General features: G+C 53.2%; 1 protein-coding gene across 3 annotated transcripts; it reads left to right on the top strand.

The window, feature by feature from the left end:
• The first annotated feature begins 86 nt into the window (after nt 1-86).
• ASIC3 (acid sensing ion channel subunit 3) lies at nt 87-27,828 on the top strand. 3 transcript variants are annotated; one of them, XM_081882502.1, is made up of 12 exons: nt 90-656; nt 10,647-11,006; nt 12,279-12,429; nt 18,097-18,224; nt 18,471-18,621; nt 21,996-22,052; nt 22,157-22,310; nt 24,136-24,227; nt 24,319-24,398; nt 25,413-25,484; nt 25,987-26,042; nt 27,372-27,828. In XM_081882502.1, the coding sequence occupies exons 1-12, from the start codon at nt 102-104 to the stop codon at nt 27,448-27,450; spliced, it is 1,935 nt and encodes a 644-aa protein (XP_081738628.1). In that variant the 5' UTR covers nt 90-101; the 3' UTR covers nt 27,451-27,828. The 3 variants fall into 3 exon arrangements, with proteins under 3 accessions (XP_081738626.1, XP_081738628.1, XP_081738627.1); XM_081882500.1 differs by lacking the exon at nt 10,647-11,006 and having other exon boundaries at nt 87-656; XM_081882501.1 differs by lacking the exons at nt 10,647-11,006; nt 25,987-26,042.
• Nucleotides 27,829-27,857: the final 29 nt, after the last annotated feature.

Genomic DNA, 27,857 nt, shown 5'->3' with positions numbered 1-27,857 from the left:
GGGAGCGCGCCGGGTGGCAGCGGGGGGTGCGCGCCTGAGCGGCGGCGGCAGCAGCAGGTGGGGCTGCGCGGCGCGCGGGCGGCGCCCCTCCGGGAGATGCCATGATGCGGGAGGTGCCCGGGGTTGGCATGGCCCGCGGGGAGCGCCTGCCCGGCCTGCGGGCCTTCGCGCGCGGCTCGTCCCTGCACGGGCTGAGCCACCTGGTGGCGCACGGCTCGCGCTCCCTGCGCCGCCTGCTGTGGGCGCTGGCCTTCGGGGGCTCCCTGGCGCTGCTGGCGCTGGTCTGCGCCGAGCGCGTCGCCTACTTCCTCAGCTACCCGCATGTCACCAAGCTGGACGAGGTGGCCGCGCCCAACCTCACCTTCCCCGCCGTCACCCTCTGCAACCTCAACGAGTTCCGCTTCTCCAAGATCACGCGCAACGACCTCTACCACGTGGGCGACCTGCTGGCCCTGCTGGACGCGCGCCACGAGGTGGCCCCGCTGGGCGACCCCGAGCTGCTGGCCGCGCTGCGCGACAGGGCCAACTTCAGGGGCTTCAAGGCGCGCCCCTTCGACATGGCCGACTTCTACAACCGCACCGGGCACGACCTGGCCGAGATGCTCTGGCAGTGCACCTTCCGGGGCGCCAACTGCAGCGCCAGCAACTTCACGGTGGTGAGGGGCGGACCCGGGAGCGGGAAGGGGGCCGGGGAGGGCAGGGCGCCGGGGCGCCGCCGGGGAGGGCCTGCAGCGAGAGGAGAGGGGACCGCGCAGCGCCCGCGCTCCCGTCCCGCTTGCGCGTTTCCCACGGAGGGTGCCGGCTGCGTGGCCACTGAGGGAACGGGGAGCAGGGCTGGGCTGCCCCCCGCGGGCCGGATCCAGCTGGAGGCTCTCCTTATGTATGGATGCTGGGAAGAGTGGTCCTACCGTCGGGCAGAGGGAGGCCAGGTCCCGGACCAGGTAGGGGCAAGCAGCCCTCCTGGCAATTCTTCCTGCGGGTCCCACCTGCTGGAGGAGAGAGACACACCTGTCACCTTTTGGGCGTGGGGGACGCTCTCCTCTTCCCAGGGTTTGGGGTCAGGAAGGGGCAGACTTTGGACATCTTTGATAATATGGGGACTTCAGCATGCCCAAAATTTGGGACGCCCAGATGGATGTTCTCAGTTATAGATCTTCTCTATTTTGGGCTCAGCACTATGTGCGGGGGAACCGCATGCACACCTTGAGTTCAGCATGAGGTCAGGGCAGCAATCAGCCCAGATTGGCTTCTGCGGGGGGGGGGTGTAGGGGCTGCCATCCTGCCCTTCGCCACAGGCAGCTAAATGTGGTTCAGCCCTGGGGGCGGGGGCTTGTCCAGCAAAGAGCAGCAAATGCCTGACCAGGGAAGATTTGAACCCAGGACTCCTGGCTTTGGGGAGCCAAATCGCCACCTCAGCCGGCACTCCCCAAACCCTGCGCTCCTCCCTCCTCTTCCATCCTGGGCACTTGCTCCAGGGCCCCCGTTGCCTGCACCTGGGGCTGCCCTGTGCCATCAGAGGTTTCGCTCCTCTGGGATCCCAAGTGGGGTGTTGGGGGGGCGGGGAGAGGGTCCATCTCTGCTGGGGTGGCCCCATCCCAGGAAGAAGCCTGCATTTAGCACGGCAGCATGGACAGCCCCATTCATTGGGGGTGAGGTGGAGGATTTGCTTAGCTGGAGGCAGAGAACTGGCCTGAGAGCTTCTTGCGAACCAGCTCTGGGCGCAGCCTTGGGGGTGGCATCTACCTGCCCCTGTCCCACCCTGAGCACAAGTGGGCATCAGTGTGCAATGAAAGGGGCGTGGGGGGAGCCCCGTGGCTGACTTTGCTGGACCAAGGCTATTTGGAGACAGTGAGCGCTGAGACCTCTTGCGGCAGGTCCCTCGGGGTCCCCAGCTGAAAAGGGAGCACAGCAGAGCTGCACGGGGGGCCACGGCCACAGCCCTCTGCTCCTGGTGCAATGGGGCACCTGGGAGCAGCTGCAGGAGGAGGCAGGTCTGCTTGTGGGGGAGCTGGGGGGTGAGCAGGAGAGCAGAGAGGCCAGCCTTGCTTAGGGTGCTGCAGGGAGCAGCTGTCAAGGGAGTCTTCTGGTGGGGAGAGAGAGGAAGGCAGCCATTCCCCGGGGCTGGGGGGCTCAGAGGCCCATCTCCTCATTCCCTGCAGTGGAGCGAGATCAGCCCCCCATGAGCAAAAGCCCCATCTCATGAACCAGCACGGGCCCCAGATTCTGAATATGCAAAACGGGGTGCCAACTTGAATAAAATATTGGGGGAGGCAGGTAAGCTCTGCCCCACATAACTGATTCCAAGGCATGGCACAGACACACCTCATCTGAATGGCAATGCGCACCAGTGTTGTGGGGCCCCGGCCTCCCCTAGGAGTTGGCTCCTATGGGGGTTTCTCTATAAGGGGCCACCCCAGCAGAGATGGGGTTTCCACTGGGGGGGTTGTTGTGGGGGCTGCTTTGTCTCAGTGGATACCTGATGGGGTTCCCTCACTTCAGGGGCTGCGGAGTGTGAATTTCTGCCTCCCCCCCCCCATTCCACCCACAAGGTGGTGAGGGATGCTAGGCTGGTTGATCGAAAGAGGTGGGGGACAGAACTCAGGGGGGGACACATAGAGGCCCAGGAAATTAAGGGTTTGGGTGGGAGGACACCAGAAGGCAGTCACGGCAGTGGGGAGTCAGCTGCGCTATGGGGAGAGCAGGAGTGAGGGGGATGGGCAGGGCCTTGCTAAGGCCAACAGTGAGTGGGGGGGCAGCTTGAATAAAATATGGGGGGCAGGTAAGCCCCACCCCGTATAATTGGTCATAAGACGTAGTGCAGGCACACCGTTTGAATGGCAATGCTCATTAACCTTTGGGGGGCTGGTCCCCTCAGATAGTTGGGGGGCGGAAGGGACCTTGGCCCCCAGGATTTGGCTGTTGTGGAGAGAGGCATTGTGCAGGGGGCGGGGTGTCTGCCTGTCTGGGACTGGGGAGGCTCCAGTCTAGGGCCAGGAGAGCAGATTCCTCAGTGGGGCCCCCTCAGGGCTGCAGGACCCCCCCTCCTGTGCCAGGCTGGGCACAGAGCAGAGCCAACCTGATGCCATCATCCCTCAGTCTAGGAGCACAGCTGGCAGAAGCGGGGCCACGGGCTCCGCCAACTTGGGCCCCAGATTATGAGAGCCCAATGGCCCCCACGCCATCATGTGACTTCACAGGGCCTTCGAAGTTGCCTCAGAGGTTGCATTGGGCATCGCATCAGGCCTCTGATGCGACTCCAGTAGAAACTGGAAGCCCCATCACAGCACCCACAAAAATTATGGGTGCCCAGGCACCCAGGGCTCCCTAGAGTTGGTGCCAGTGGGGTTTGCGTGGGACTCATAAGGTCTAGGGAGCACCTGCTACGCTGTCCTTCCTGGGGCTCCCTGACCGTTTTAGGGGCTTATGGACCCTAAAACGAGGGTCTGGATCAAGGCTCCTGCTGGGTCTGGTTCTCTGAGGCTGGGGCACAACTGCTCTCATTTTGGCTTCCAGGGCGTCTGAGGGTCTCAACCTGGGTGCCCATTAAGCTGATGCCCTTCTCCCTTGTGGTCAGGGTGGCATTAAGAGGACTGGGCCAGTTCATGCAGGGGGGAGGGGGCTCTGGGGGGCTCCATCCAGGATGGCTCTGCTCTGCCTCCACAGTCAATGTCTCCCAATCGCACAGAAGGGAGAGGGGCTGCCCCTGTGGTCGGATCTTGTCTGGGGGCTCCCCATTGTGCCTGGTCCTTGTCAGAACAGGAGGCTGGACTAGGGAGGCCTAAAATCTTATGTTACGAAGTTTCGCTGTGAAGCCGGTCAGATTGTGGAGGGGTTGTCCAGGGAGGGGGCAGCTCCTCTTCCTCACAGAGACACCCCCCCTCACACTCCAGGTTTCCAGTTCATCTTAAACGTATCCCAGGGTATTGCTGCAAATCTCTCACCAGCACCCCCCAAAACTATGAAATGTTGCCCCTGCACACAGCTTTGCATGCCCCAAGGAGACTGGGGGGGTCTTGGAAAGTGGGGGGCAGGGGAGTTGAATGGGTGGAAAGGACAGCCGCTCCTCTGCCAGGCCCCCTCCCCCCCGATACCTGAGGCTTGGAAGCTGGTAGGGGAAGACTAGATTGCCTTTGGGGGTCCCTTCCAACTCTTCAGTTACATTATTCTGTTTTTCCTGCCACTGGGACACCCACCTGCCCCAGAGGAATGACCCTGCCTCTGTCTTGGACCCCCAAATTCCTCACCTCTTAGAAAACCTCCCCCCCACCTGGCCTAGTCCAGGGGCCCCTTCTGCCAGGGGGGCAACCAGGGACTCCTTTGCAAGGGGGCAGCATGCAAAGTCTCCCTTTGGGGGCAACAGGTTTATTAATTGCCATTGGCCACGGCAGCTGGAAATGGGCCTTCCATGGCGAGAGGCAGTCTACCTTTGAGGACTGTATGTGGGGAGGCCACTGAGCAGGGGGAGAGAACTACTTTAGTATGTGTTTTGTGGGCTCAGGGGCCCTGAGTTTGCCTTGAAAGAAGCTTCTGGATTGCCCAGATCAAAAGCTTCCCCAAAGGTGCTGCCCTGGGCAGGCGGCTCAGTGGAGGAGACCCCAGAGTCTCCTGCCCCACAGCCAGGGGGCCTCTGCAGTTTGCCCGTGGCTCCCCCCTCCCCGTTGCACTTCCTCCAAAGCACCCGTTGCCTTGACAACATCCACTCCTTCCTGGGACAATCCGTTGCCATGGTGACTTTGCCCATCTTCAAGGCAACTGAGCTTGTTGCCAGGGCAGCAGCTGCTCCCCCCCCCAGGGTCGCTTATGGGGAAGGGTCCTGCCGGCTCCAGCTGGATAGCCATTGTGGGGGAAGCATCTCACGAGAGGGGCAGCCTGCCAAGGAAGGTGCCCAGAGTGTGGTTTTACACACACACACACACACACACACACACACACACACACACACACACGGCAGTTTCTTCCCTTAGCCAAAAAAAGGAAGAAAACACCTGCCCTTCTGGATCTCTCCTTCTGAGAAACCGGGGGCCGTTCCTGGTCTCATCTGGCCCCCTCACCCATTTCTGCTCTTCTGTGCAGAAGAGGCCATCGATTTATTGATTTCTGCAGGGGTGTTTTCAGACGCCCTGACCCACTTCCTTTCCCTTCCCCAATATTCACTCTCACACAAACACCCTTTGCTTTTTAAAACAACACACCAACACACCGGCTGCAATTAGTTCTGTGTTTCTGCACTATTGATCCTTCCAGACTCAAGGGGGGGATTAATCTGCCACCCAGCAAATGAGCTCCCTGCACAATTAAGCCATTTCATCCCAGAGCCTCGCTTTGCCCTCCTCCTCCTCCGCTGTGCCTGCCTGGATTCCTTGCAGACGGACTGAGACTCAATTACCTTGAATAATTCCTGCAAGTTTTGCCACTTCAGAGGAGGAAGGTTGCTGAGTAGCCCCCCCCCCCAGGACATATGATCTGATGGTGAATTTGGGGTGATCCCAATGCAAAAATCCTGAGGATCCATGTGGATCCGTGCTTTGTAACCATGTTTTTGCACCATTGCGGCCCCACGAAACAGTGGGTGCATGATTTTTTGTGTGCAGGCTGTAGCCATGGTCATGCTATGTGATCTGATGGTGAATTTGGGGTGATCCAATGCAAAAATCCTGAGGATCCATGGGCTTTTACCTCCCCTCTCCCAGGGTCCCTTATCGCTCTTCCGATCCCACCGATCAGCTGTTTCCTTTCAACACTCCCTTCCCTCTTGTTTGCCTTAGTGTCTTTTCCTTAGTTGGAGCAGTTTTTTACTTCTCCTTTTCTTCCAATTTCTCTCCTTATTGCTTTAGTCTTTCTGTTTCCCCCCTTTGCAAGTTTGCTGTCTTTGCCTCCCCCCTCCCAGGCAGACTCCTTTATCTCTAGCATCCCTTATCTCTCTCCCTGATCGATCAGCGGCTTTGTTTCAACACCCCCTTTCCTCTTTTTTTTTTTTTTTAAAAAGCAGGACCTGCTTTTCTCCCCTGGGCAATTCGGCTCCAGGGACTACACATTCGCTCCATAAGACGCACAGACATTTCCCCTTACTTTTTAGGAGGAAAAAAGTGTGTCTTATGAAGCGAAAAATACGGTACTTCTCCACGAAGCACCTGACTCAGCTATGGCCCTCACGGCTACTCGCTTGGTGGTCAAGTGGACATTTAAACCCTGGTTTCTTCCAGGTCCTAGTCTGGTACTCTAACTGTTATTGGCTGTTTTTAAGCAAAAGCTGGCCTTGTTCCCACCTCCTAGAACTCTGTTACAGATAAAAGAAAGCCGTTCTTCCTGAGTTAAACTGTGGAACTCCTTCCCGCATCAGGCAGATATGGCCACCAACCTGAATGGCTTTTAAAGGGGGTTAGGCAAATTCATGGAGGAGGAAAAGGCCACCGATGGCTATGACCCGTGATGGCTGTGCTCTAATTGCTGAGTGGCTGGACCTGATCCGCCAGGCTCTTCTTGGGTCCTTGGGAGGCTTCTCCCTGCCTCCTCCCCAAAGCTGAATCGCCCAGGGTGCAGCTGGAGCAAGGGTGCCAGGACTTGAGTCCCCAGAGCCTGAGCTTTCTTTAAAACAATGAAAAGAATAAAACATCCGTCTGCAGCCCACCTGGAAGCAAAGTTAGGCATCAAACTGTGCAGGGCACCCACCTGACTGGAGAGCAGACTTTCTCCAGGACACAATGGCTTCCTCTTGTTCTGTAGAGCAGGTCCAGAAGTTGGAAGGGACCCTTCCCCTCACACTGTCTGTGCAGCCCCCTCTCCCCTTCTGTTTGGGCTTGGTGTGGGGGCAGCAGACAGAGGCCATCCTGCTTTCTGTCTTTGAGGGGTTTGCGGAGGGTGTTTGGGGGCAGAACATGGCAGCAGATTGGGGGCAGGGGGCATGTGTTGCTGTCTGGAAGGGCTCTTGGCCGGGGGGGGGGAGAAAAAGAGAGGTGAGATGGGGCTTCCTCCCTGGCTTTGCCTTGCCCCCTCACCTGTGCGCTGGGACCGGCTTGCATCTTTACTGGGGACAGAGGGGAAGGAGAAGCAGGGGGGCCCTCCTGCCTGGGTGCTGGTGGGGAGCAGCTCTCCAGCTTTGCCCCAAAGGGGAGGGGGGAAGAGGTGGGGTGACAATGTCCCCCTTTGCTGCCTTGTCCTTTGGAAGAGGAGGAGGAGGAGGCCGGGGGCGTCTCTCCCCCATCTTGTGTGCAGTTCTGCCTGCGCAATCCAGCCATGGATTTGCAAAGCTTTTACTGTGTTTAAACACTCCCCCCCCAAAAAACCTTCCCTTGTCTTTCTCACCAACCGCCCACTAGCCATATTTCTGAAATGCCATTTTCACAGTGATTGACAGTGCACTCCTGTGCCTACTCAGAAGTAAGTCCCATTGAATTCAGCAAGGCCCCAGGTATGTGGGGTTGGGGTTAGGACTGCAGCCCAAATATTTGAGAATCTTGAGTCATTTGCACCTTGAAAATCCCCCCCCTTCAGTCTTTGTTTAGCTCTCAGACTTCCTCTCCTGTGCATCATTTTTACTGTCAACAACATGTGTGCTTTTGTGTATGTGTGTGTGTGAGAGAGAGAAAGAATGTGGCAGAATGCCCAGTGAAATTTATTGCTGAATGTAGGTTTAAAATTTTCTTTGACTGAGCCGCCTTTGGAAAGTGGGAGAAACTTTTCCTTTTTTTTACTGGACTTTGGGGTTCTAAAACATGGAAAAGCAGACCAGATTAAGATTGGTTGCCATTTTGAACCCATACTTATCTGCATGAGGGGGTGGGAAGTATTGCAAACATATACAGTCATACCTCGGGTTACAGACACTTCAGGTTGCGTATTTTCGGGTTGTGGACCGCTGAAACCTGGAAGTACCAGAACAGGTTACTTCCAGGCTCCGGTGGTTGTGCATGCGCAGGAGTGCTAAATCGTGCTTTGCGCATGTGCAGATGTGGCGCTGTGGGTTGTGGATGCTGCGGGTTGTGAATGTGCATCCCACACAGATCACATTTGCAGCTTGAGAGTCCACTGTTATGGAACAAAGATGCACCAATCTTGTTAAAGGAACCCCAATTTGATGTCTGTTGTATAAGGACCATTTTACACCTCCTATATCTTCACAACAGCCCCGCAAAGGAGGTTAGGCTGCAAGTTGGTGACTGGGTGAAAGCAGGAAGTGAGTGAAAGACATTAAGTGCACATGCTCTGTTCTTCATTTTGTAATGTGCTGAGAGTTGCATGGGCTCAGGGGTCGCCTTTTGGAGCTTATGCCATTAGGAAACATGTTAGCCTTTCAGGTGCCACAAAGGTTAGAGTCTGGCTCAACAGCAGGAAGAACTTTCTGATGGTCAGAGCTAGAATGGAACCGTTTGGTGTCAGGGAAGTCATCTCGTAGGACCAGAGTGCTGGAGGGGACCCAAAGGCTCATCCAGTCAACAAAAGCATCCCTGACAGAGGCCAGCCCACCTCTGCTTAAAAACCTCCAAGGAAGGAGAGTTCATCACCTTTTGTTTCACTGTCAAGCAGCTCTGACTGTCAGAAAGGTTTTTTGACTGTTTAGTCGGAATCTCCTTCCTTGCAACTTGAATCCATTGGTTTGAGTCCTGCCCTCCAGAGCAGGAGAAAACCAGCAAGTGACAGCCCTGTAGATATTGGAAGATGGCTCTGAGATCTCCTCACAGCCTCATCTTTTCCAGGCCAGACATTCCCAGCTCCTTCAACCACTCCTCATCAGGCTTGGTTTCCAGACCCTTGATCCTCTTGGTCTCCCTCCTCTGCCCACCTTCCAGCTTGTCAACATCCTTCTTAAATGCGGTGCCCAGAACTGGACACAGTATTCCAGGTGTGGTCTGACCAAGGCAGAAGAGAGTGGGTCTCTTATTTCCCTTGATCCAGACACTAGACTTCTGTTTCTTGAAACTTTTTATTCCCAGACAAAGCAGCCCAGGCCTAGTGATCCCAGGAACTCTTCCGGGTAGATCTTGCCCCAATGAGGCACTTAGGAGGCCTTCCTTCCCACAGCCTTCAGAGTCTCCTCCCCACGTGGTCCTTCCCAAGCAACCGGAGACTCTGATGCCCAGTCTGTCTCTGCTCCACCCTCTTCACCCCTCTCCTGGTCCTGGGAGACCAGTGGGGAGGAGAGCTTGTTGCAGTGGGGGGGGGGGAGAGAGAGAGCCACGCCTCTTCACCAACAGACTCATTTCTTGGCCACCCTCCGCTCCAGCCTCCGCTTCTGTCTCTGAGTCTGCACTCCTCTCTGCCCCAGCCTCTTCCTCCTCACTAGACCCTGTTACATAAGTACCATCTCTGGGGGTGTTGAGGCACCCAGAATTTTTTTACTGTGGGTACCCTGAGGGGCGACTCTATGGGGCCTTCCCACCGCGGTGGAGAGCTCTGTCGGGCCCTCCAGCTGCGGTGGTGTGTGACTTCACATGTGCGCATGATGTCACACATGTACTCCGGGCTCCCACAATGTTGGGTGCAACCCTGAGTGCCTGCCCTGTTTCCTCTTCAGCTTCTGACTCCCCCCCCCTTCTCCCCAACCCCCACTTCCCAGGCTCTGAGCCGTGGTGCTGGGGAGGTCTGGTGGCCGGAATCTGGGCGTCCTGGACCCTGCCCCATGGTTCCCCTTGCCCTCCACCAAACGCCCATCAAGTGGAACAAAAGAGATATTGACATTTCCCTGTTTCCCAGCCAAGTTAATCCCACCCTTTTGTCTTCATCTGGGTTTGTTATTTCTGGAATGGCTACCTGTCTGGCACTCAGGTATCAGGATGCGAGGAATTATCACTCAGGCAGAGGGGCTGCTGAGGAGCTGAGTGTCTATAGGAATTTCTGAAGTTTTCCCAGTGAGCCGGTACAGAGATACATTTATCGGTGAATTCTTACATTTGGTATCGTGCAGCAGAGGTCCTTTGAATGGATAGGAAGAAACAGTGATGAAGTGTTTTGTGGGGACAAGTCACAAACGTCACAAAAGCGCTTGTGCTGGTTTTGGTAGTGGGCTGCATGTGCCCACTGGAGGGGCGACCCCCCCAACCTATACATAAATCCCTGTAACACCTCTGCATCCAGCCAATCACTGTCAGGAACCAATGGACTCTCCCCCCTTGGAGGTCTTTAGACAGAGGTTGGGTGGCTGTCTGTCAGTGATCCTTTGGCCTTGCGGGGGGCTGGGCTAGATGACCCTTGGGGGTCCCTTCCAGCTCTACCCTTCTAGGGTTCCACGTGGGGCCTGAGTGCAGCACCCCCAGCACCCAGGCCCTCCCCTCCTTCCCGGAGCTCCCTGGCCTACCCTCCCAGTGCCAGGATGCTCCTGGCCCTGCCTCCCTGCCCCCCTGGCCCTGGGCCAAGCAGCCTCCTCCTCCATCACCTGCCCGGGATCAGCTGCCTCCTCCTCCTCCTCCTCTGCTGCCCAGAGCTTCCCTCTGGGGCCTGAAACACAACCCCGCAGCAGCTCCCGACCGTCGAGGGCCATGCAGGAGCCTGGAGCGGACGAGGCGGCCCCCAGGCCCTCCGACTTTGCCGCCTTTGCCGGCAGCTGCACCCTGCACGGCCTGGCCCACGTCTTCCTGCCGGGCCCCTTCACCCCCCGGCGGGCGGCCTGGGCGGGCGCCGTCCTGCTGGCGCTGGGCATCTTCCTGTACCAGGTGGGCGAGCGGGTGCAGTACTACAAGGAGTACCACCACGTCACCATGCTGGACGAGGAGGCCGGCCGGCTGCTGCTCTTCCCGGCCGTCACCCTCTGCAACTTCAACCGCGTCCGCCGCTCCCGCCTGACGCGCAACGACCTGCACTGGGTGGGCCAGGAGCTGCTGGGCGTGGAGGCCCCCGCCTTCCCCGAGTACCTGAGGGCCCTGGGGAGGGCGGACGAGGGGGGGCTCGGCTTCTACCCCACCCCCCGCTTCGACATGAAGGAGTTTGTGGAGCGCACGGCCCACAGCCTGGAGGAGATGCTGCTGGACTGCCGCTTCGGGACCCGGCAGTGCGGGCCCCACAACTTCACCGCCGTGAGTCCCCTCTCCTGGGCCTCCCCAACCCCCACACCCCAATTTGGGGACCCTCAGAGCCCCCCCAGCTTCATACCTCCTAATGGCAGCCACACTGGGGTTCAGCTGGATGCCCTTTGGGAGTCCCATATACGATTAGAGATTCTTTACCTGATTGGCTGCCTTGCACAGGGTTGGACTAGGTGACCCTCGGGGTCCTTCCAGCTCTACGAGTCGATGTCAGAGAGTGGGAGAAAAACGAGAGCAGGCCTCAAAAGATGGGAATTGAAATTGGGGCTCAGTCTGGATGGCAGCCGCTATTTGGGGTCCTTTTCTGTGGGGTGTCAGCAGAGGGCGGGGGGTCACTTGGGGAGGCCTGGGGGACGATGACTAATGAAGCCACTTAGCCAGAGACCCCCCACCTCTGGGTGAAAAGATGAGGCTCACCCCCTTTTCCCTCAGGCAGGATATCTCAGTCTCTAATACACACCAGAGGTTTGCGTCTAGGGCTGGGCATTGGGGGTGGGGGGCTTGCCCAGAGGCGGGGGGGGGCCAGAGATACCACTGACATGCCCCCTGCTACTTCTCACCCCCCTCTGGTCATCTTTCCCTCCTCCTGGCAATCTCCTCTCCAGCAGCTGCCTCTTCCTCCTCCTGCTTCTCCTTCTGCCCCCCCCCCAGCTCAGCTGGTCCCCAGGGCCACTCCTGTTACTCTGCGCTCAGCTGCACCCGGCCTGCCACTTCGACCAACGTCTCCTGCGAGAGGCTGGAGCAGCGTCAGCGCAACCCGAGACGGACGATGGCGTGGAGGACGGGGGGGGCAGTGCGCTTTGGGTCAGCGGGGCCCAGAGGGGAGGCTCTCATGCTGCAAAAACGGCCCTGCGCAAGATTTGGGAAGGCCCTGCTCCAGGACCGGGGCTGGGGGCTTGGGGTGGAAGGAGTCTCTGGGGCTGTCCAGCCCCTCCTGGGTCATCGATTCCCTCCCCACTGCTTCCTCTCACCTTCCATGTGCAGCCCAGCCTCCTGTTCTCGCTGTGGCCAAAGGGAAACCAGCAAGCAGGATTCGAACTCAAGAGCAACTCTCTGGGTTTCCAGCAACTGGGGTTCAGAAGCATCACTTCCTCTGACAGTGGAGAGCAGAGAAGAGCCAACCTGGCTAGGAGCCTTCAAAATGAACATTGAATTTGCACAATCCTCTTTTAAAGCTGTCCAAGTTGGTGACCATAGAATCACCAGCTTCCTCTGTTCCGCCTTCCTCCTCACGCCACCCCTTTCTCCTCCCCCCTCCTGCAGATCTTCACCCGGCTGGGAAAGTGCTACACCTTCAACTCGGGGGCTCCCGGCCACGAACTCCTCACGACGGTCAAGGGCGGAACGGGCAATGGTCTGGAACTGATGCTGAACATCCAGCAGGATGAGTACCTGCCTGTCTGGGGAGAAACGGGTGAGTGAGGGGTCAGGGGAGGGCTTGGGGTGGGCACGGGGTCCATCTTGGGGGTGGGCCCTGTTTGATCCCAGGAGATGATGGAAGTGGATTGAAGATTAAATCTGTCCATTAAAATATAAATCTCCTGTCCTGCACGTGAAATATGAGAATAAACAGGCTGTGAATCACTTTTAGCAGAGTAAAACCACTTAGGCACTTTGCAGCTTACTGGAAGCTAGGAATTAGTCAAATACACCTTTTTGTCCCTGTTTATTTATGGTCTGCTGACCTTTCCCCTCTTTGTCCCCATTGCTAAGAGTGAAGCACACACTTTTGTAAGATAAATGAAAAGGTTTACTTACATTTCAATGCAGGCAGCAAATGCATCAAAACAGTATGCAGGTAAAAATACGTCTTAAGTTACAAAAGACAAAATTTGTTTCCAAAACGGAGTCTGAGCTCTGAGCAAAGCCCAGGCATGTATTTCTGCTCAGTTGCTGGCTGCAAAAGGAAGAGAGACACTGAGGCAAGGAGGAAGGAGGAAAAATTAAAATTAAGATGCCATGGGATGTAGGGGATATGACACCACAGATTCTTCTCTGGGAATACGGGAACTCTAAGAGGCAGGGGTCAGCAACCGTTTTCAGCTGTGGGCCGGTCCACCGTCCCTCAGACCATGTGGTGGGCCAGACTATATTTTGAAGGAAAAAAAGGAACAAATTCCTATGCCCCACAAATAACCCAGAGATGCATTTTAAATAAAAGGACACATGCTACTCATGTAAAAACACGCTGATTCCCGGACCGTCTGCGGGTCGGATTGAGAAGGCGATTGGGACGCATTCGGCCCACGGGCCTTAGGTTGCCTACCCCTGTCTAAGAGTCTTAACCCTTTCTTATGATTATAGAGCTAACTTAATTGCCATTTTGACTGCAGATCTTCCAACAGGAGAAATTCCTGGGGATCTCAGAGCCACAGAGAGTTACTCAGGATCTGCTCCTTGCTGGCTAGTGGGGCTCATCCTGCAGCAGCAGTATCCCAGGCCCAGCTGAATTCTCCTCTGCCCCCTCTGTGGGGTTCAGGGATGTGGGTCTCTCTCAGCCTCCTGAAGCTTCCAGGCTGCCCAGAAGGGGACCCCCTTTCCTTCTTCCTCTTTCTGCTCCTAAACTCCCATTTCACCTTTATTATTGTTACTGTATAAGAAAAAATTGGAGGTCGGCTTTTACAGCCCAAGTCCCCACCAAGGGACCCCTTGAGGTCCGCTATCGGTCAGGGATGCAAATGGAGGTGACACCAAGGAAGCAAGGAAAGCTGCTGACCTTTATTGGTCTGTTGCAAAAGGAGGAGTGGAGCCTTGAACACGGTGCATTCAGAAATTAGAAGAGAAAGACCACCCAAGATCACCAAATCACAGAGTTGGTCCAACCTCCTGGAATGCAGGAATCTTTTGCCCAATGTGGGTGTTAAATCTAGGTGTGAGGGGCGGAGACCCACTGAAATCGCAGGCAGGAGAAGCTTGTGAACCTGGGATTCGGCTGGCACCTTTTGTGCCTCCCCTACTCGCGGGGAAACCCTGTTTTGGGGATCCGGAGCGACGTGGGGTGAGTTGCGCGGTGCTTCGAATCAACTGCTTTTTTCACGGAGTGAAGCCGCATTGCTGTTGCCAGAGAGCACTGACTTTTTCCTGTGGACAATTGGACTTTAAACTACCCGTGAGTAGAACGGAAAATTGGATCTTTAAATATCTTAATTTGGCATCAAAACGGGAAGGTTTAAAACAGGAAGTCCGCCTTCCCCTTTTGTAAATAGATTGAAGCAAAGACGTTACAAGCTAAAGTCTTGGAAAACCTTTGGCAAAGGATTAAATTTCCATCGGTTAAAATTATCAAACCCCCCTTGGAAGCAGGAGAAGAGGGGGGAAATTTTGGACCTAGCGAGCCTGCAGGAGAGAGTGAAAAATCAAATTACCACCGCTCTGAACCTGGAAACGGGCTGCTAGAAAGAGTGACGTTTTGGGAGAGTTCATTGACTGTGAACAGAACGTATTTGACAGCTAACTAAATAAGAGAAATATACTGTTTCCATTGTCCTCTTCTGCGTTTAAAAAGGAGGAAAAGTAACTGAAAATTGAAACTAACTTTATAGTTTAAATTGTGCTTGAAAGGATTGATACAAGTGGAGATTGTTTCCCTCTAGAGGGAGCTTTTGAAACTGTTACAGGAGTGGAACTGGGGAATCTCCAGCTGCAAGATAATAAATTGTGAGAACCAGAGATTGACCTTGGACCATTTAAGAATGTTGACAGGAGAAGCCATAGTGACTGCATTATGTAAGATAAGCTATTCGCTGGAACAGCTTCACAACAAGACGGATGATATGACTATTAAAATTGTTAACTTGGGACAAAAAGTGATTAATTTGAGACAAAAAGTGAGCACCAACACAGAAATAATTCAGGACTTGGTACAGGAATCTACTTTGGCAGGACAAATTGTGGAGGAGAAGGAGAAAGTTGTTGTTGTTGAACCTAAAGTAATACAAGCGGGATCCTCAGTTTTACAGAAGCAAATTGAGGACTATAAGTTGAGGCCTTTTATGACTGAATCTAGAAAAAGTCAGATTTTGAGGATCGGATCCCAGCTCGGACTGAAGGAGGAAAGTTGGAAAGATCCCTCTATGCAGGGATTAACTGACTTCTGGGACATGGACTTGGGTCAGGAGGAGATTGAAGTTCTGGGGGCCTTTGGATTTGGAGGAATCTTGAAACATGTCCTGAAACACTTTATGGATCTTAGCTTCAACTATGGAAATTTGGCTGACCTGTCGAGAAGGAATAAAAGCATTGTTAGGTCGGAGTCTTCCCGAGATCTGCTCTTTAGCATTAAAGAATATGAAGAAGACCTGCAGAAGGGACTTGGAAGAGAGTTAAGAGCCTCGGACATAAGATCTCCAGGTTGATGGACTATATGGAATTGACGGAAAGGACTGGCAGAATCCGAGACCAGGGAGAGGAGATGGTGGAAGAAGATTGGAAAATTTAAAGTCTATATATAGAAATATTGTAAAATTAATGAGTGATAGAAAAATGGTGGAAAGAAATTTTATGGCCTTAGTAGAAATGTTAAGCATATATAAGTATTTTGGTTTTAATGGAAAATAAGGTTAAAAATATGCTCATATTTATAATATGATAGAAAATAGAGAAAGATGGAAAGGATTTGCTGAAACAATTAATAGAAGTGGAATACAAAATGGGAGGTGAGAGGAGGTCGAGGAAACAAGGGAATGAAAGATAGAGTATGGAAAAGGAGTGACGTATGTTTTTAAATTGTTTTTGTTTTGTTTTGTTTAGGGTTAGGGTTTAGTTTAGTTTAGTTTAATGTATTTAGTTTAATGTGTTAAGGTTGTGTTTTGTATTGTTTATATATTGTATTGTATTGTTTTTTCTCTCTTTTGTTTTTTTCTCTTGTCTTTTTTTCTCTTCTTTTCCTTTTTTGTAAGCTTTAAAAGTAATAAATATTATTTAAAAAAATAAATAAATCTAGGTGCGAGGCTGCTCAGTCCCCCAGCTGGTCGGGCAGAGCCCGCGGGTCCCTGCAGAATAAAGGAAAGAGTCCAGGCACCAGCCGGAGCAGATAGCTGTAGACCAAATTTTATTGCGCAACAGGTTGAAAGAGAAATTTTGAACCCCAAGGATGGGGTGACAAGGACTTTTAAAACTTTCCCACCATATCCCAGAATACAGTTCATTAAGCATCATCACTACATCATTGCTACATCAGAAAAGGGGAGGGTTATACACGATTAACATAGGAGGAATGTGTTGGGGCAACAGGCGGATACAGGATATGTATTGGGAAGTACATTCTAAGCACCTACTATAAAGGGACAATAGAACTTGGGTTTGCCTAGTCTGCCACCTGTGCAAGTCCGGAGGGGTGCCTTTGCCCAGCGATTGACACCTATGAGTACCTTCCTGTGATTACGTGACCTCCCACTTGAGGGATTATGGTGGGGACCGAGTGGCTTCCAAGTCCTTGGCCAATGAAGCAAATTGGCGGTGGAATGAAGGAAACTGGCAAAGGAGTTGATTTTATATGATTGTTAAAGCTTGGTAACTTCCCTGAGCTGTCAAGTCGAAAGGATACATTTATGCATAATATTTGTAACATTTAACAGCTTTAAAGATGTAACCCCCCCCCCATAACTGGAATTGAGAGTCTTCTCCCGAAAGATGCAAACATAAATGGTGGTTATGCAAACTGGGTCGCGCTCAGCGTTCCTGCAGATGCCTGGCAATAGCTGAGAACGACAGGACTGAGACATCCTTATGAACTGGCGAATGCCTGCCCTCCAGAACCCGTTGTCACACAGCTCCCCATTCATACATGGAAGCCGCCCTGCTGGGCCAGTCAACAGATACTTGTCAAACACCAGAATTTCCTTCTAGACTTGAGAGGGTCTCCCAGAGGTGAACCACAGCCTGTTTTGTTCAGAATATTTGTTTGATTCATGTTTTAGAATCATATCTGAATGAAGTATTGTTCATTGATAAATCGGCCCTTCCATTGAGAGAAGGGGCCCATTGAAAGTGATACTTTCTCAGGCTATTTGCTGTGCCCCTATCTCCAGACTGAGAGGAGAAATGAGATCCGCCTTCAGATATCTCAAGGGCTGTAACATGGAAGATGGAGGAAGTTTGTTTTCTCCTGCTCCAGAGGGAAGGACTCGAACCCTTGGCTTCAAGTTGCAAGAAAGGAAATTCTGACTAAACATACAGAAAAACTTTCTGACAAGCAGAGCTGTTCCACAGTGGAATGGTCTCATGAAGAAGGTGGCGGTTTCTCCTTCCTTGGAGGTTTCTAAGCAGAGGTCGGCTGGCCATCTGTCCTGGATGCTTGACCTGAGATTCCTGCATTGCAGGGGGCTGGACTAGATGGCCCTTGGGGTCCCAGGTCTACAATTCGGTTATTCTTTGACCTCCGGCTTAGGGCAGAGTTCAGTGGGGCTGGGCAGATTCTGGAGGAGAAAAGGGTGGGAGACAAGAGGCCAAGGGTCGGGCGGTGGGTTGTCTTAGAGAAAGCAGAGCAGGGGTAGCACAGAGCCCAGGGACGGAAGACAAGAAGGAGATCCTGCTGGATCCGGCCAATGGCCCAATCAGGACCTGAGCCCAAGAGACCTTTCTTCTCTGGTGGCTTCCAGTAGATGGTACTCAGAAGCGCTGCCGCCTTTGACCACGGAGGCAGATCGTAGCCCTGATGGCTAGTGGCCCTCGATTGGCTTCTCCCCCTCCATGACTTTCCCTAATCCTCTTTTAATCTAGGTTGTCGGTCATCAGCGCCTCCTGTGGAAGGGAGTTTCGCATGTTAACTATTAAATTTGCTTCCCCACATCTGCAGATCTCAGGGTGGCTCATGTTTTAAACGATAAAAATCTGCCCTTTTCTCTTATGGGGTATCCAAGAGCCTGTATAGAATCCTTACGTGGGTTCCCTATTGGTAGGAGAAAATAACAGAGGCCAAGCAGAGAATATTGAGAAGCAAAGCGGCTAGTAAGCCTGTTCTTTATTGATCTGTTGCAACAGGGTGCTCCCCTCACACGCAGGAAAGGAGCAGCACCAGTCCCCCCCGCACTCAGGATCCGGCCCTTTCCTTCTCCCCAATGCGCTTGTGTTTGTGTTGCAGATGAGACCTCCTACGAAGCTGGGGTGAAGGTGCAGATCCACAGTCAGAACGAGCCCCCTTCCATCGACCAGCTGGGCTTTGGCGTTGCTCCCGGCTTCCAGACCTTCGTCTCGTGCCAGCAGCAAAGGGTATGTGCCCTTCTTGTGCGCCGGGCTTTCTGGGCAGTGAGATCCCCCTGCCCGCTCCCAGGGCCGGCTTCCTGGCTCTCTCAGCCTTTCCTGCCGTCTCCTATGGGATTTCTCTAGGAATGCGCCCAGCGCTGCCCGGCAGCCCATCTGTGGGGCAGAGAGGGGGGCTTGGTCTTGGGGTGATGACGGACACCAGAGGTCCTGAGAGGGGTCAGCAAACCCCCCTCTTCCCCACTTCCTCCGCAGCTCTTCTACCTCCCCCCGCCGTGGGGTGACTGCAAATCCAACCCCGTGGAGTCGGCCTTCTTTGCCAACTACAGCATGGCCGCCTGCCGCATCGACTGCGAGACGCGCTACCTGGCCGAGAACTGCAATTGCCGCATGGTGCACATGCCAGGTCGGGGGCAGGGGGAGGGGCTCGGGGCGGGGAGACGGGCATCAAATCTGGGCTGCTGGAGACGTGGGAGGCTGTGGCCCCGGGCAGGCTCCTGGGGTCCGCATACTCAGGTTGACCTGTCATTGCATGGTCATTCTGGCATCTCCATCTGGAGAGCTGGAAGGGACCCCCAAAGGGCATCTAGGGCAGCCCCCTACAATGCGGGAATCGCAGCTTAGGAACCCCAGACCTCCAGTTAGAAATTGTTAATAACAATTTCAGCATTTGGACACAATCAATGGAAGGTCAACTCCTCTGGGCTGATCTGACCTCCAACGATACTGAAGAGCCCTCCCCAATTGGCCATTATAACACATTAATCCGAAAACTCCAACCGCTATTGTCAAGACTCGGGAGATCTAGCCACAATGCGTCCCCTACCAACAAAAAATGGTTTGACCGCGAATGCATCCAGGCAAAACTTATACTCAGGGAATGCTTTAAGGTCTTCCAGCAAAATCCTAACCCTATCACTAAATTAGAGTTACAACTTAAAAAAAAGAACTACAAAGAGTTACTAAAAACCAAAAAAAGAACCGCAGACTCTCTCACCTGGCAGGCCCTCATAAAAGCGTCAATAGAAAAAGACAATACCAACTTCTGGAAAATTATTTCCAGCCAAACCAAAGCTCCTAACGAGGGCACAATAATCCCTGCAAACTCATGGGAAGAGCACTATAAAGTGCTGTTTAGAGAACATCGACCTTCTGCGTTGCTTAACATCCCCTTAGACAATGATACATCATGGCCCCCAACATCTGAAACTGAAATCACTTCGTTAATTCTACAAATGAAATCTGGCAAAGCCCCAGGAAGTGATTTCATTGTTGCTGAACTTCTGAAAGCGCAAATAAACTGGTGGGCCCCGGTTCTTGCAAATCTATTTTCATATATAGATAAGACAACTAAAATCCCTAAAGATTGGGGACTGGCTATAATTGTGCCTATATTTAAAAAGGGTAACCCCTCTGACCCATCTAATTATAGACCAATTAGTCTTCTGAATGTGATCTGCAAACTTTATACAAAACATCTATGCCTAAAATTATGTGAATGGTTAGATCATAATGATTTACTAGAAATTGAACAAGCAGGGTTTACATCTGGACGTTCCACTATTGATCACTGCTTAGTGTTAGATTATTTTGTCTATAAGTATGTGAAACATTGGAAAAAGTCACTGTATGCAGCCTTTGTGGACCTAAAGGCAGCATTTGATTCTGTATCCAGGGGTAGGCTCTGGGCCAAATTGGCCAATATGGGTATTAACAGAAGGTTATTACTTCTGATGATTAAGCTTCATGAGAACAACACCCTCCAGATAAGACTTGCACAGGACGGCAGACTCTCTAGAGAAATCCCAGTCCAAAGAGGAGTTAGACAAGGATGCCTATTAGCCCCATTTTTATTTAACATCTATGTTAACTCCCTGGTCACATGCTGCCGTGAAATCGAAACCCACCCCCCCGTGTTCTCTAACGGCAGAAAAGTACCAGTTTTAATGTATGCGGATGACGCTGTTCTTCTCTCTCAAACCAAAGTGGGTCTGAAACGTGCCTTAGGAAAGTTTAGTGACCAATGTAACACTGAACTGTTAACAATTAACTTTGCCAAAACCAAAATTGTACATTTTAACCGCTCCTTCAGGAAAGATAATTGGAGCGTAAAGGGAAACGCCATTGAACAGACTAAGACCTTCCAATACTTAGGCATTACTTTCTCTTACAATGCCAAATTGTCAACACACCTGACCACATCAGCTATATCAGCAGGAAGAAGTGCAAATGCCATCCTTAGATTATTCAGAAGGAAAGGAGCTGGCTTTCTACCGATGGCCCTAAAAGTTTTTCAGGCAAAATCTTTAGCCCAACTCCTATATGGCACTCAAATTAGCCCCTCTGTCAACCTTAAGACCCTTGAAACAGTACAATCAAAATTCTTAAGATCACTATTTGCCACCCCAAAGTGTACACCTAATGCAGTCTTAAGGCAAGAGGCAGGACTACCCAGAGTGGAATTAAAAGTCTGGGAGCAAGCAATATCCCTCTGGCTGAAAATCCATTACAATCCTAAGGGACTGTTACCTTGCTTCCTGGCCGCAGTTCCCTATCCTCCTTGGCTTATGCAAATAACTAACAAGATCAAACAAATTGGCCTAAACCCTGAAAATCTCTTTCTTGGAACTCAGAACAAGGCAAAGGCAATTATCACTCAGAGACTTTACGATGTCGAATTACAACAAGAAGACGCCCTACTCCCGGAGACATATAGATGTTTAAAAGCTTGGCCTAACTTTGCAGCTGCCCCTTATTTAACTAACATCACTAACGAAGCTTATAGATGGGCTTTCTCCAGAGCCCGCTTTGAGACAATGCCCTCAGCAGTGCTGTACGGCAAATTCACGCGGGTACCGATGCATGCACGTCTCTGCCCCTGTATGTCTGATAGGGTAGAATCTGTTACACACATCCTTCTGTCCTGCAGATTTTATAGTGAAGAGCGAGCTCGACTTATCTTGCCGCTTTTGTCAAAATTCGTACCCCTACGGCATTATTTGGAATCCTCCCCCAAAATTCTAAGAAAATACCTTCTGGAAGATTCCTCGGGCTCAATATCATATGAGGTGGCCAAATTTTGCGCTTTAGCAATCAGGAAGCGTAGATTTCTGCTGTTGAATGGCACATAGCGAAGTTCCCTTGTGTAATCTTTTTTCTTCTTCTTCTTGATGTTCTTGTGGATCTCCTTTTTGTTTGACCTTGTGATGTTTGGTGTCGCTGGCTTTTGCCGCAACAAAACTTGGTAAACTTGGTAAACCTGGACTTCTGAAGCCCACCCCATATTGCTGTGTTAACCGATCTTTTAATTTTTCTTATAAATTTTTACTCACCCATTATCTATGCCTAATTAAGTATTCTATGTATATGTTTGGTTCTTGCTCTTATTTATTTAATAATTATTCACTTAGATTCATACTGTTATGCTACTTATTTAGATGTTTTGCTTATGCTGGTCTATGACCGTAATAAAGAACTTGACTTGACTTGAAACCTCCAATGAATTGTAAACTGGTAGAATTGGAAGGGACCCCAAACATCATTGAGTCAAATTCCCTGCAATGGGACACACACCCCGTTGGCCCTGGCAATGCCCGCTGCACTTTGGGGGGCGGCAGTGGGTCAAGGGGACCCCCCAAAGGCCCTTGGCATTGACTGGCCCAGGTGCCCACCCTACAGGGCACCTCGAATGACCAGCACCCTCACAAGGAGATGCAGGAAAGTGGGTGCTCTGCTGCCCGCCGTGCCTCCGTTGCCTCAACCGCTGTTCCTCGTGCCCAGGTAACGCCAACCTCTGCACCCCGGAGCAGTACAAGGAGTGTGCCGACCCGGCCCTGGGTAAGCATGGACCCCCCTCTGGACCCCTGGGTTGGGCAGGGGGCTGGAGAGAGATTCCTGTCCCTCTCTGGCCAGCCCTGACCTGCCCCACTTGCCCCCCCCAGACTTCCTGGTGGAGAAGGACAACGAGTTCTGCTCCTGCCAGACCCCCTGCGAGACGGTGCGCTACGGCAAGGAGCTCTCCGTGGTCAAGATCCCCAGCAAGGCCTCCGCCAAGTACCTGGCCAAGAAGTACAACCGCAGCGAGCAGTACATCGCGTGAGTAGAAGCCCCCCTCCACTGGGCCCCCTCTACGGCTGGCCCCCTCCGGAAAGAGGCCCCCGGCTGCACCAGCCCCCTTCTTTCTTCCTTTTGGTACTTTGTTGAAAGATTTTCATTTATAAGTGTGGTATTCATTATTTATTATTATTATTATTATTATTATTATTATTATTATTATTATTAATATTATTAATTGGATTTATATACCATCCTATCTCCGGGGGTCTCAGGGCAGTTCACATAAAAAGATAACAGTATATAAAATAAAAATAAAAGCAATAATCCAATAATACCCCCCCAAGAGCCACATTTTAAAAGTGTATGGGATGTTAATGAGGTCAACCAAAGGCCTGGTTAAAAAGGAACATAAGTGATATTATCCTAATCTGTAAAGGTAAAGGGACCCCTGACCATTAGGTCCGGTTGCGGACAACTCTGGGATTGCGGTGCTCATCTCGCTTTATTGGCCGAGGGAGCCAGCATACAGCTTCTGGGTTATGTGGCCAGCAGGACTAAGCCGCTTCTGGCGAACCAGAGCAGCGCACGGACATGCCGTTTACCTTCCCGCTGGAGCAGTACCTATTTATCTACTTGCACTTGGGGGTGCTTTCGAACTGTTAGGTGGGCAGGAGCTGGGACCGAGCAATGGGAGCTCACCCCGTTGCAGGGATTTGAACCGCCAACCTTCTGATTGGCAAGTCCTAGGCTCTGTGGTTTAACTCACAGCACCACCTGCGTCCCTTTTATCCTAATCTATATATGGTTGCTAATAACCCCCTCCATTCCACATCAACTCGTTCCAAATACCAATATATTTGTTCAAAGTCCATGCCTATAGAGGCTTTGTCCTTATGACATCTCCAGCAAAGAGCTGCTTTAGCTGGTCATTTTTTTGGTATAAATTAAATTCAGATTGTTAACGGAAAAATCGGAGGGCTCCCTTGGACAAAACAAAGACACCAACCAGGATAACTTGGAGCAAAACAGCAGCCTGTAGGCTTGGCCTTTATTGAACTGTTGCAACAGGGTATTCCCCTCACTTGCAGGAGAGAGGAAAGACCCAGAAGAATAGTGTGCAAGGTCTTATAAAAACTTTTGAAATACCCCTCCTCTAGGTCTAGCCCACCCCCAGAAACACCATACATACATCACAGAAGGGGTGTAACCTAAGACCACCCCTCAGATACATCACACCTACATCACAGAAAAGGCGGTCTAAAACAGAAATTTAGATGTTGTTTATCTCCTGTCTGGCAGGTTACTTGACTGGATACCCTGGGGAGCCTGGCCAGTCTTTTGTAGTGATAAATACTCAGTTCCTGAGTCAGGTCACAGGCTCACCCTATTCATACACAGACATGCCCTTAAGACAGGATTTGTGAAGGAAAAGTCAATGGGGAGGCTTTTCCATTTTGACCTTGCAGAGAAAAGATTTAGTCAGTTTAGGAACCAAAATGGTTCCAGGTTGGCCTTCCTGTGCTGATCTATGTATGTGCTTGGTTGGTACACTTATGAACATTACCATATATCTAAGACCATAAAATTCCTATCACAAGATCCATCAAAACCTCTGGCATCGAGGCTCAAACGCTCTCCCACAGTCAGGCAACATGGACATTTCCAGTTCCACACAACCCGTCCCCTAATGAATGGCCCCCAAATGGAGACCCCATGTGCAGGGGCAGTCTAGCCCGATGGCGTCCCCTTCCAGCCCTGCCTGAGCGCTTCCCAAGGGCTTTGGGGGGGGCCCATGGAGGCTGGCCAAGCCCAGGGCTCCCCCCTGCCTGCCTCTTCTGACCCCCCCCCCCAATCTGGTGCTCAGGGAGAATCTTTTGGTGCTGGACATCTTCTTTGAAGCGCTGAACTACGAGACCATCGAGCAGAAGAAGGCCTACGAAGTGGCTGGGCTGCTGGGTGAGTGAGGGGCCCCAGGGATGGAGCGGGGAGGACTTAGGGGTGGGTGGGGGTCCAGGCAGAGTGACCTCTCTTTGTTTGCCTCCCCCAGGGGACATTGGGGGCCAGATGGGACTCTTCATTGGCGCCAGCCTCCTCACCATCCTGGAGATCTTCGACTACCTGTATGAGGTGAGTGGTGGCCGGGGGGGGGGGGGGGCAGGGAGAAGCTGGGATGGAGAGGCCGGGGGGGGGGGTCTGGAAGCGCCATTGCCGGGGGAAGGCACACTGCGGCTGCTCAGGAGGATTCGGATTAAATCGTGCAGAGTTTGGGGCTTTTGAGGCTGGAGAAAAGGCCACACAGGACAGAAGTTTGTAAAGTTACGCATTCTGGACAGAGATTTTTCTCTCTCACTAGAATGCAAGGACAGTGAAGCTGAGTGTCAGGAGGTTGAGGACAGATTAAAGGGACGCGGGTGGCGCTGTGGGTTAAACCACAGAGCCTAGGACTTGCCTATCAGAAGGTTGGCAGTTTGAATCCCTGTGACGGGGTGAGCTCCCATTGCTCGGTCCCTGCTCCTGCCAACCTAGCAGTTCGAAAGCAGGTGAAAGTGCAAGTAGATAAATAGGTACCGCTGTGGCGGGAAGGTAAATGGTGTTTCCTTGTGCTTCTCTGGTTCGCCAGAAGCGGCTTAGTCCTGCTGGCCACATGACCTGGAAGCTGTACGCCGGCTCCCTTGGCCAATAAAGCGAGATGAGCGCCGGAACCCCAGAGTCGGCCACGACTGGACCTAATGGTCAGGGGTCCCTTTTCCTTTAAAGAGAAGTTAAACTGTGGAACTCTCTTCCACAGGAGGCCATGGAGGGCTTTAGAAGAGGATTAGACAAAGGCATGGAGGGGGAGAGGGCTGCTGATGGCCCCTGGTCAGGATGGCTCTGCGCTGTCCCCACAGTCGGAGGCAGGAGATGCTTCCCAATCTCAGTTGCTGGAAACCCCAGGAGGGGAAAGTCTGGCTTGTGTTCGAATCTTGCTTGCTGGTTCCCTATAATGGGCACCAGGTTGGCCATTGAGGACAGGAGGCTGGACCAGATGAGCCGCTGGCCGGATCCAGCAGGCTCTTCTTAGGTTCTCACCCCCCCCCCCAGCCAGCCAGGGACCCCCACTCTCTGCCTCTCTCTCCCCCGCCCCCCTCTGCTGCCTGGCAGGTGTTGCGGGACAAACTTCTCAGCTACTACCAGGCGAGGAAGCAGGCGGATCGCAGCAACAGCGACAACCTGGTAAAGTGGCAAACGCCCCGCCCCCCCGCGTTTCCTCCTGCCCCCCCAGTCCCCCGGGCTCAGGCCCTTGTGAACCAAGGCTGCCTAAAGACCTCCCCCGTCTCCCTTGGAGAGCCCAAAGGGGGGCAGATGGGGGCTGGGGAGGGGGCGGCCTGAGGGATAAAATCATATCCCCCCCCATCTGCACCTTTCCCAAACGCGGAGGGGTACAGGCAGTGGGGAATGGGCCTTTTGGGTACGGTACATGGCCCCCCACCCAAATGTGGAGAGCTGGGGTTTTGTTGGTGGGATGGAAAAGCTCTCTGCGCATGCCCAGGGACCCCTTCCCCTCTCCACTGACTTCATCTTCTATCCCCCCCCCCATTGGGACCATTTGCCTCGAGTGTTGCTTCATTGTTCTTTCTGCCCCCTCCCTGCCCCCTTTCTTTGTGCCTCCCCACCCTGACCCACTTTGTCTCATCATCTCCTTCCCCCTTTCCATTTGGCATCTCACCTGCGCCAGGAACACACGGACCTCCCCCGCAGCCCTGGCACCCAGCTGCCTCCTCGCCCTCTCAGGTAGAGGATCCCTTTCAGGGGCCCCCTTCTGAATCTTGCCCCCCACCCCGTTTTCCTGGTCAAGGCGCTGCTGCTTCAGGGAGCCAGGAGAGGCTGCAGCCAGAATCTGGCTGCCCAGATAAAGTGGATTTGATTTCTGCATTGCAGGGGGTTGGGCTGGATGACCTCTGGGGTGCCCGCCAATAGAAGAGTATTTTAAGGAAACGCACGCGAGAGAAAGCAGGCAGTATGGAGCTGGTCTGCCCTGGGAAAAGGCAGCTAGATATGCAGAGAAACGACTTCCTCCCTGTCTCCTAACTCCTGGGCGTCCCATGAAGCTGAAGGATTCAGGACAGGCTAAAGGAAAGGACTTCTTCATGCAGCGCAGTTAAACTCTGGAACTCCCTGCCACAGGGATGGCCGCCCCCCTGGATGGCTTTAAAAGAGGATCAGGCAAATTCCCGAGGTGAAGGCTGTCAGGGGATGCTTCTGAATACCAGAGGCAGGAAACTCTGTAGAGAATGGATCTTGTGTTCAAATCCTGCTTTTGGGTTTCCCATGATGGGCATCCGGTTGGCTGCTGCCAGGAGAGGATGCCGGGCCAGAGGGGCCATGGGCCTGATCCATCCCCAGGGCTCTCCTTTCTCCTCCACCTGCTCTCCCCCCCCCAACAGTGGTGCTGCATTTGCAGACTCCCCAAAGGGGCCACTGAGTCACACACAGACATTTCCCTGAGTCTATTAGTCATGGTAGAACCTCCACAAACAGGAGCAAAATACCTTCCACAGGTGCTCAGGAGAGCTGCAAGAGAGGGGGGGCAGCCCCCTGCCCCTGCCCCAAAGCGCAGATTTGGCCAAAGGGGTTTTTGGCAAGAGCCTCTTGGATGACGGAAGCTGCTCAGAGCAGTTGCAGGGCATGGGTGTTTTTTTTGGGGGGGGGGTCTCCCCTGTCTGGACCTACAACTGAAAAGGCCCACACTCAAGCCTTGACCCCTTCCTCGGTCTACAGGCAAGCAGGGGGCATGCAAAGCTGTCTCGGGGGGGGATCTCCCCCCTGCCCCGGGACCCTCAAACGCCATCTGCTCTGGTTACCTGGGGGTGGTCCATCATCCCAGCCCCCCATTGCCGGCCCCCTTTTCCCTATGGGGGGGTTCAGCCTCCATCTCCATCTCACCTGCGTGGACGTTTCATGGAGGGGGGTGTCTTCCATTGCATCCCTCCAGGCCACCCCAAATCCTCAGGGGGCTCTGGAAGCAGCTCAGCTCCCTGCCTTGGGGGGGGGGGAACGATGATGACGGTAGCCTTGCCCCCCAGCTGCTGTTCACTGACCCCCCATCTCTCTGCCCCCCAGAGCACCTGCCACACGCTGTGCAGTCACTCGGACAGTGTTGGATACACCCCGAACATGCTACCTCGTCACCCGACTCTAGGCAACTTTGAGGAATTCGCCTGCTGAAGGAAGGGGACCCCCCCCCAAAGAAACCTGCGCCTCCTCTCTCCTCTGCTCCCGGCGAAATGGACCAGGCGCCTCCTCCTGCAGGACCCAGCACAGTGCGGGGAGTGGGGCAGCCTGGCATTTTCCGGTGGGGGGGCACACCCCCCCGACAACGCACACGCCCTTTCCTCCTCCTCCTCCTCCCTTTCTGCACAGAGGAGACCAAGAGGACGGCAGCCAGAGGGAACCTGCTCTCCCCCCCCACCCCAAATAGAAGGGCTTGACCGTGGGGGGGGGGCTCTTCCGGCCTGGGACTGGGGTGGGGGTGAAACAATGCGAAGTAGCATTAAAAGAATCCCAGATTGGACGCTCTGCAGGATGTGGTTATTTGTAGGGGGGGCC

Source organism: Podarcis melisellensis (genome assembly GCF_964234715.1).
Source record: "Podarcis melisellensis genome assembly, chromosome: 12".
Taxonomy (NCBI): domain Eukaryota; kingdom Metazoa; phylum Chordata; class Lepidosauria; order Squamata; family Lacertidae; genus Podarcis; species Podarcis melisellensis.
The sequence above is the reverse complement of the archived record's forward strand: the minus strand, read 5'-3'. Positions and strand labels throughout refer to the sequence as shown.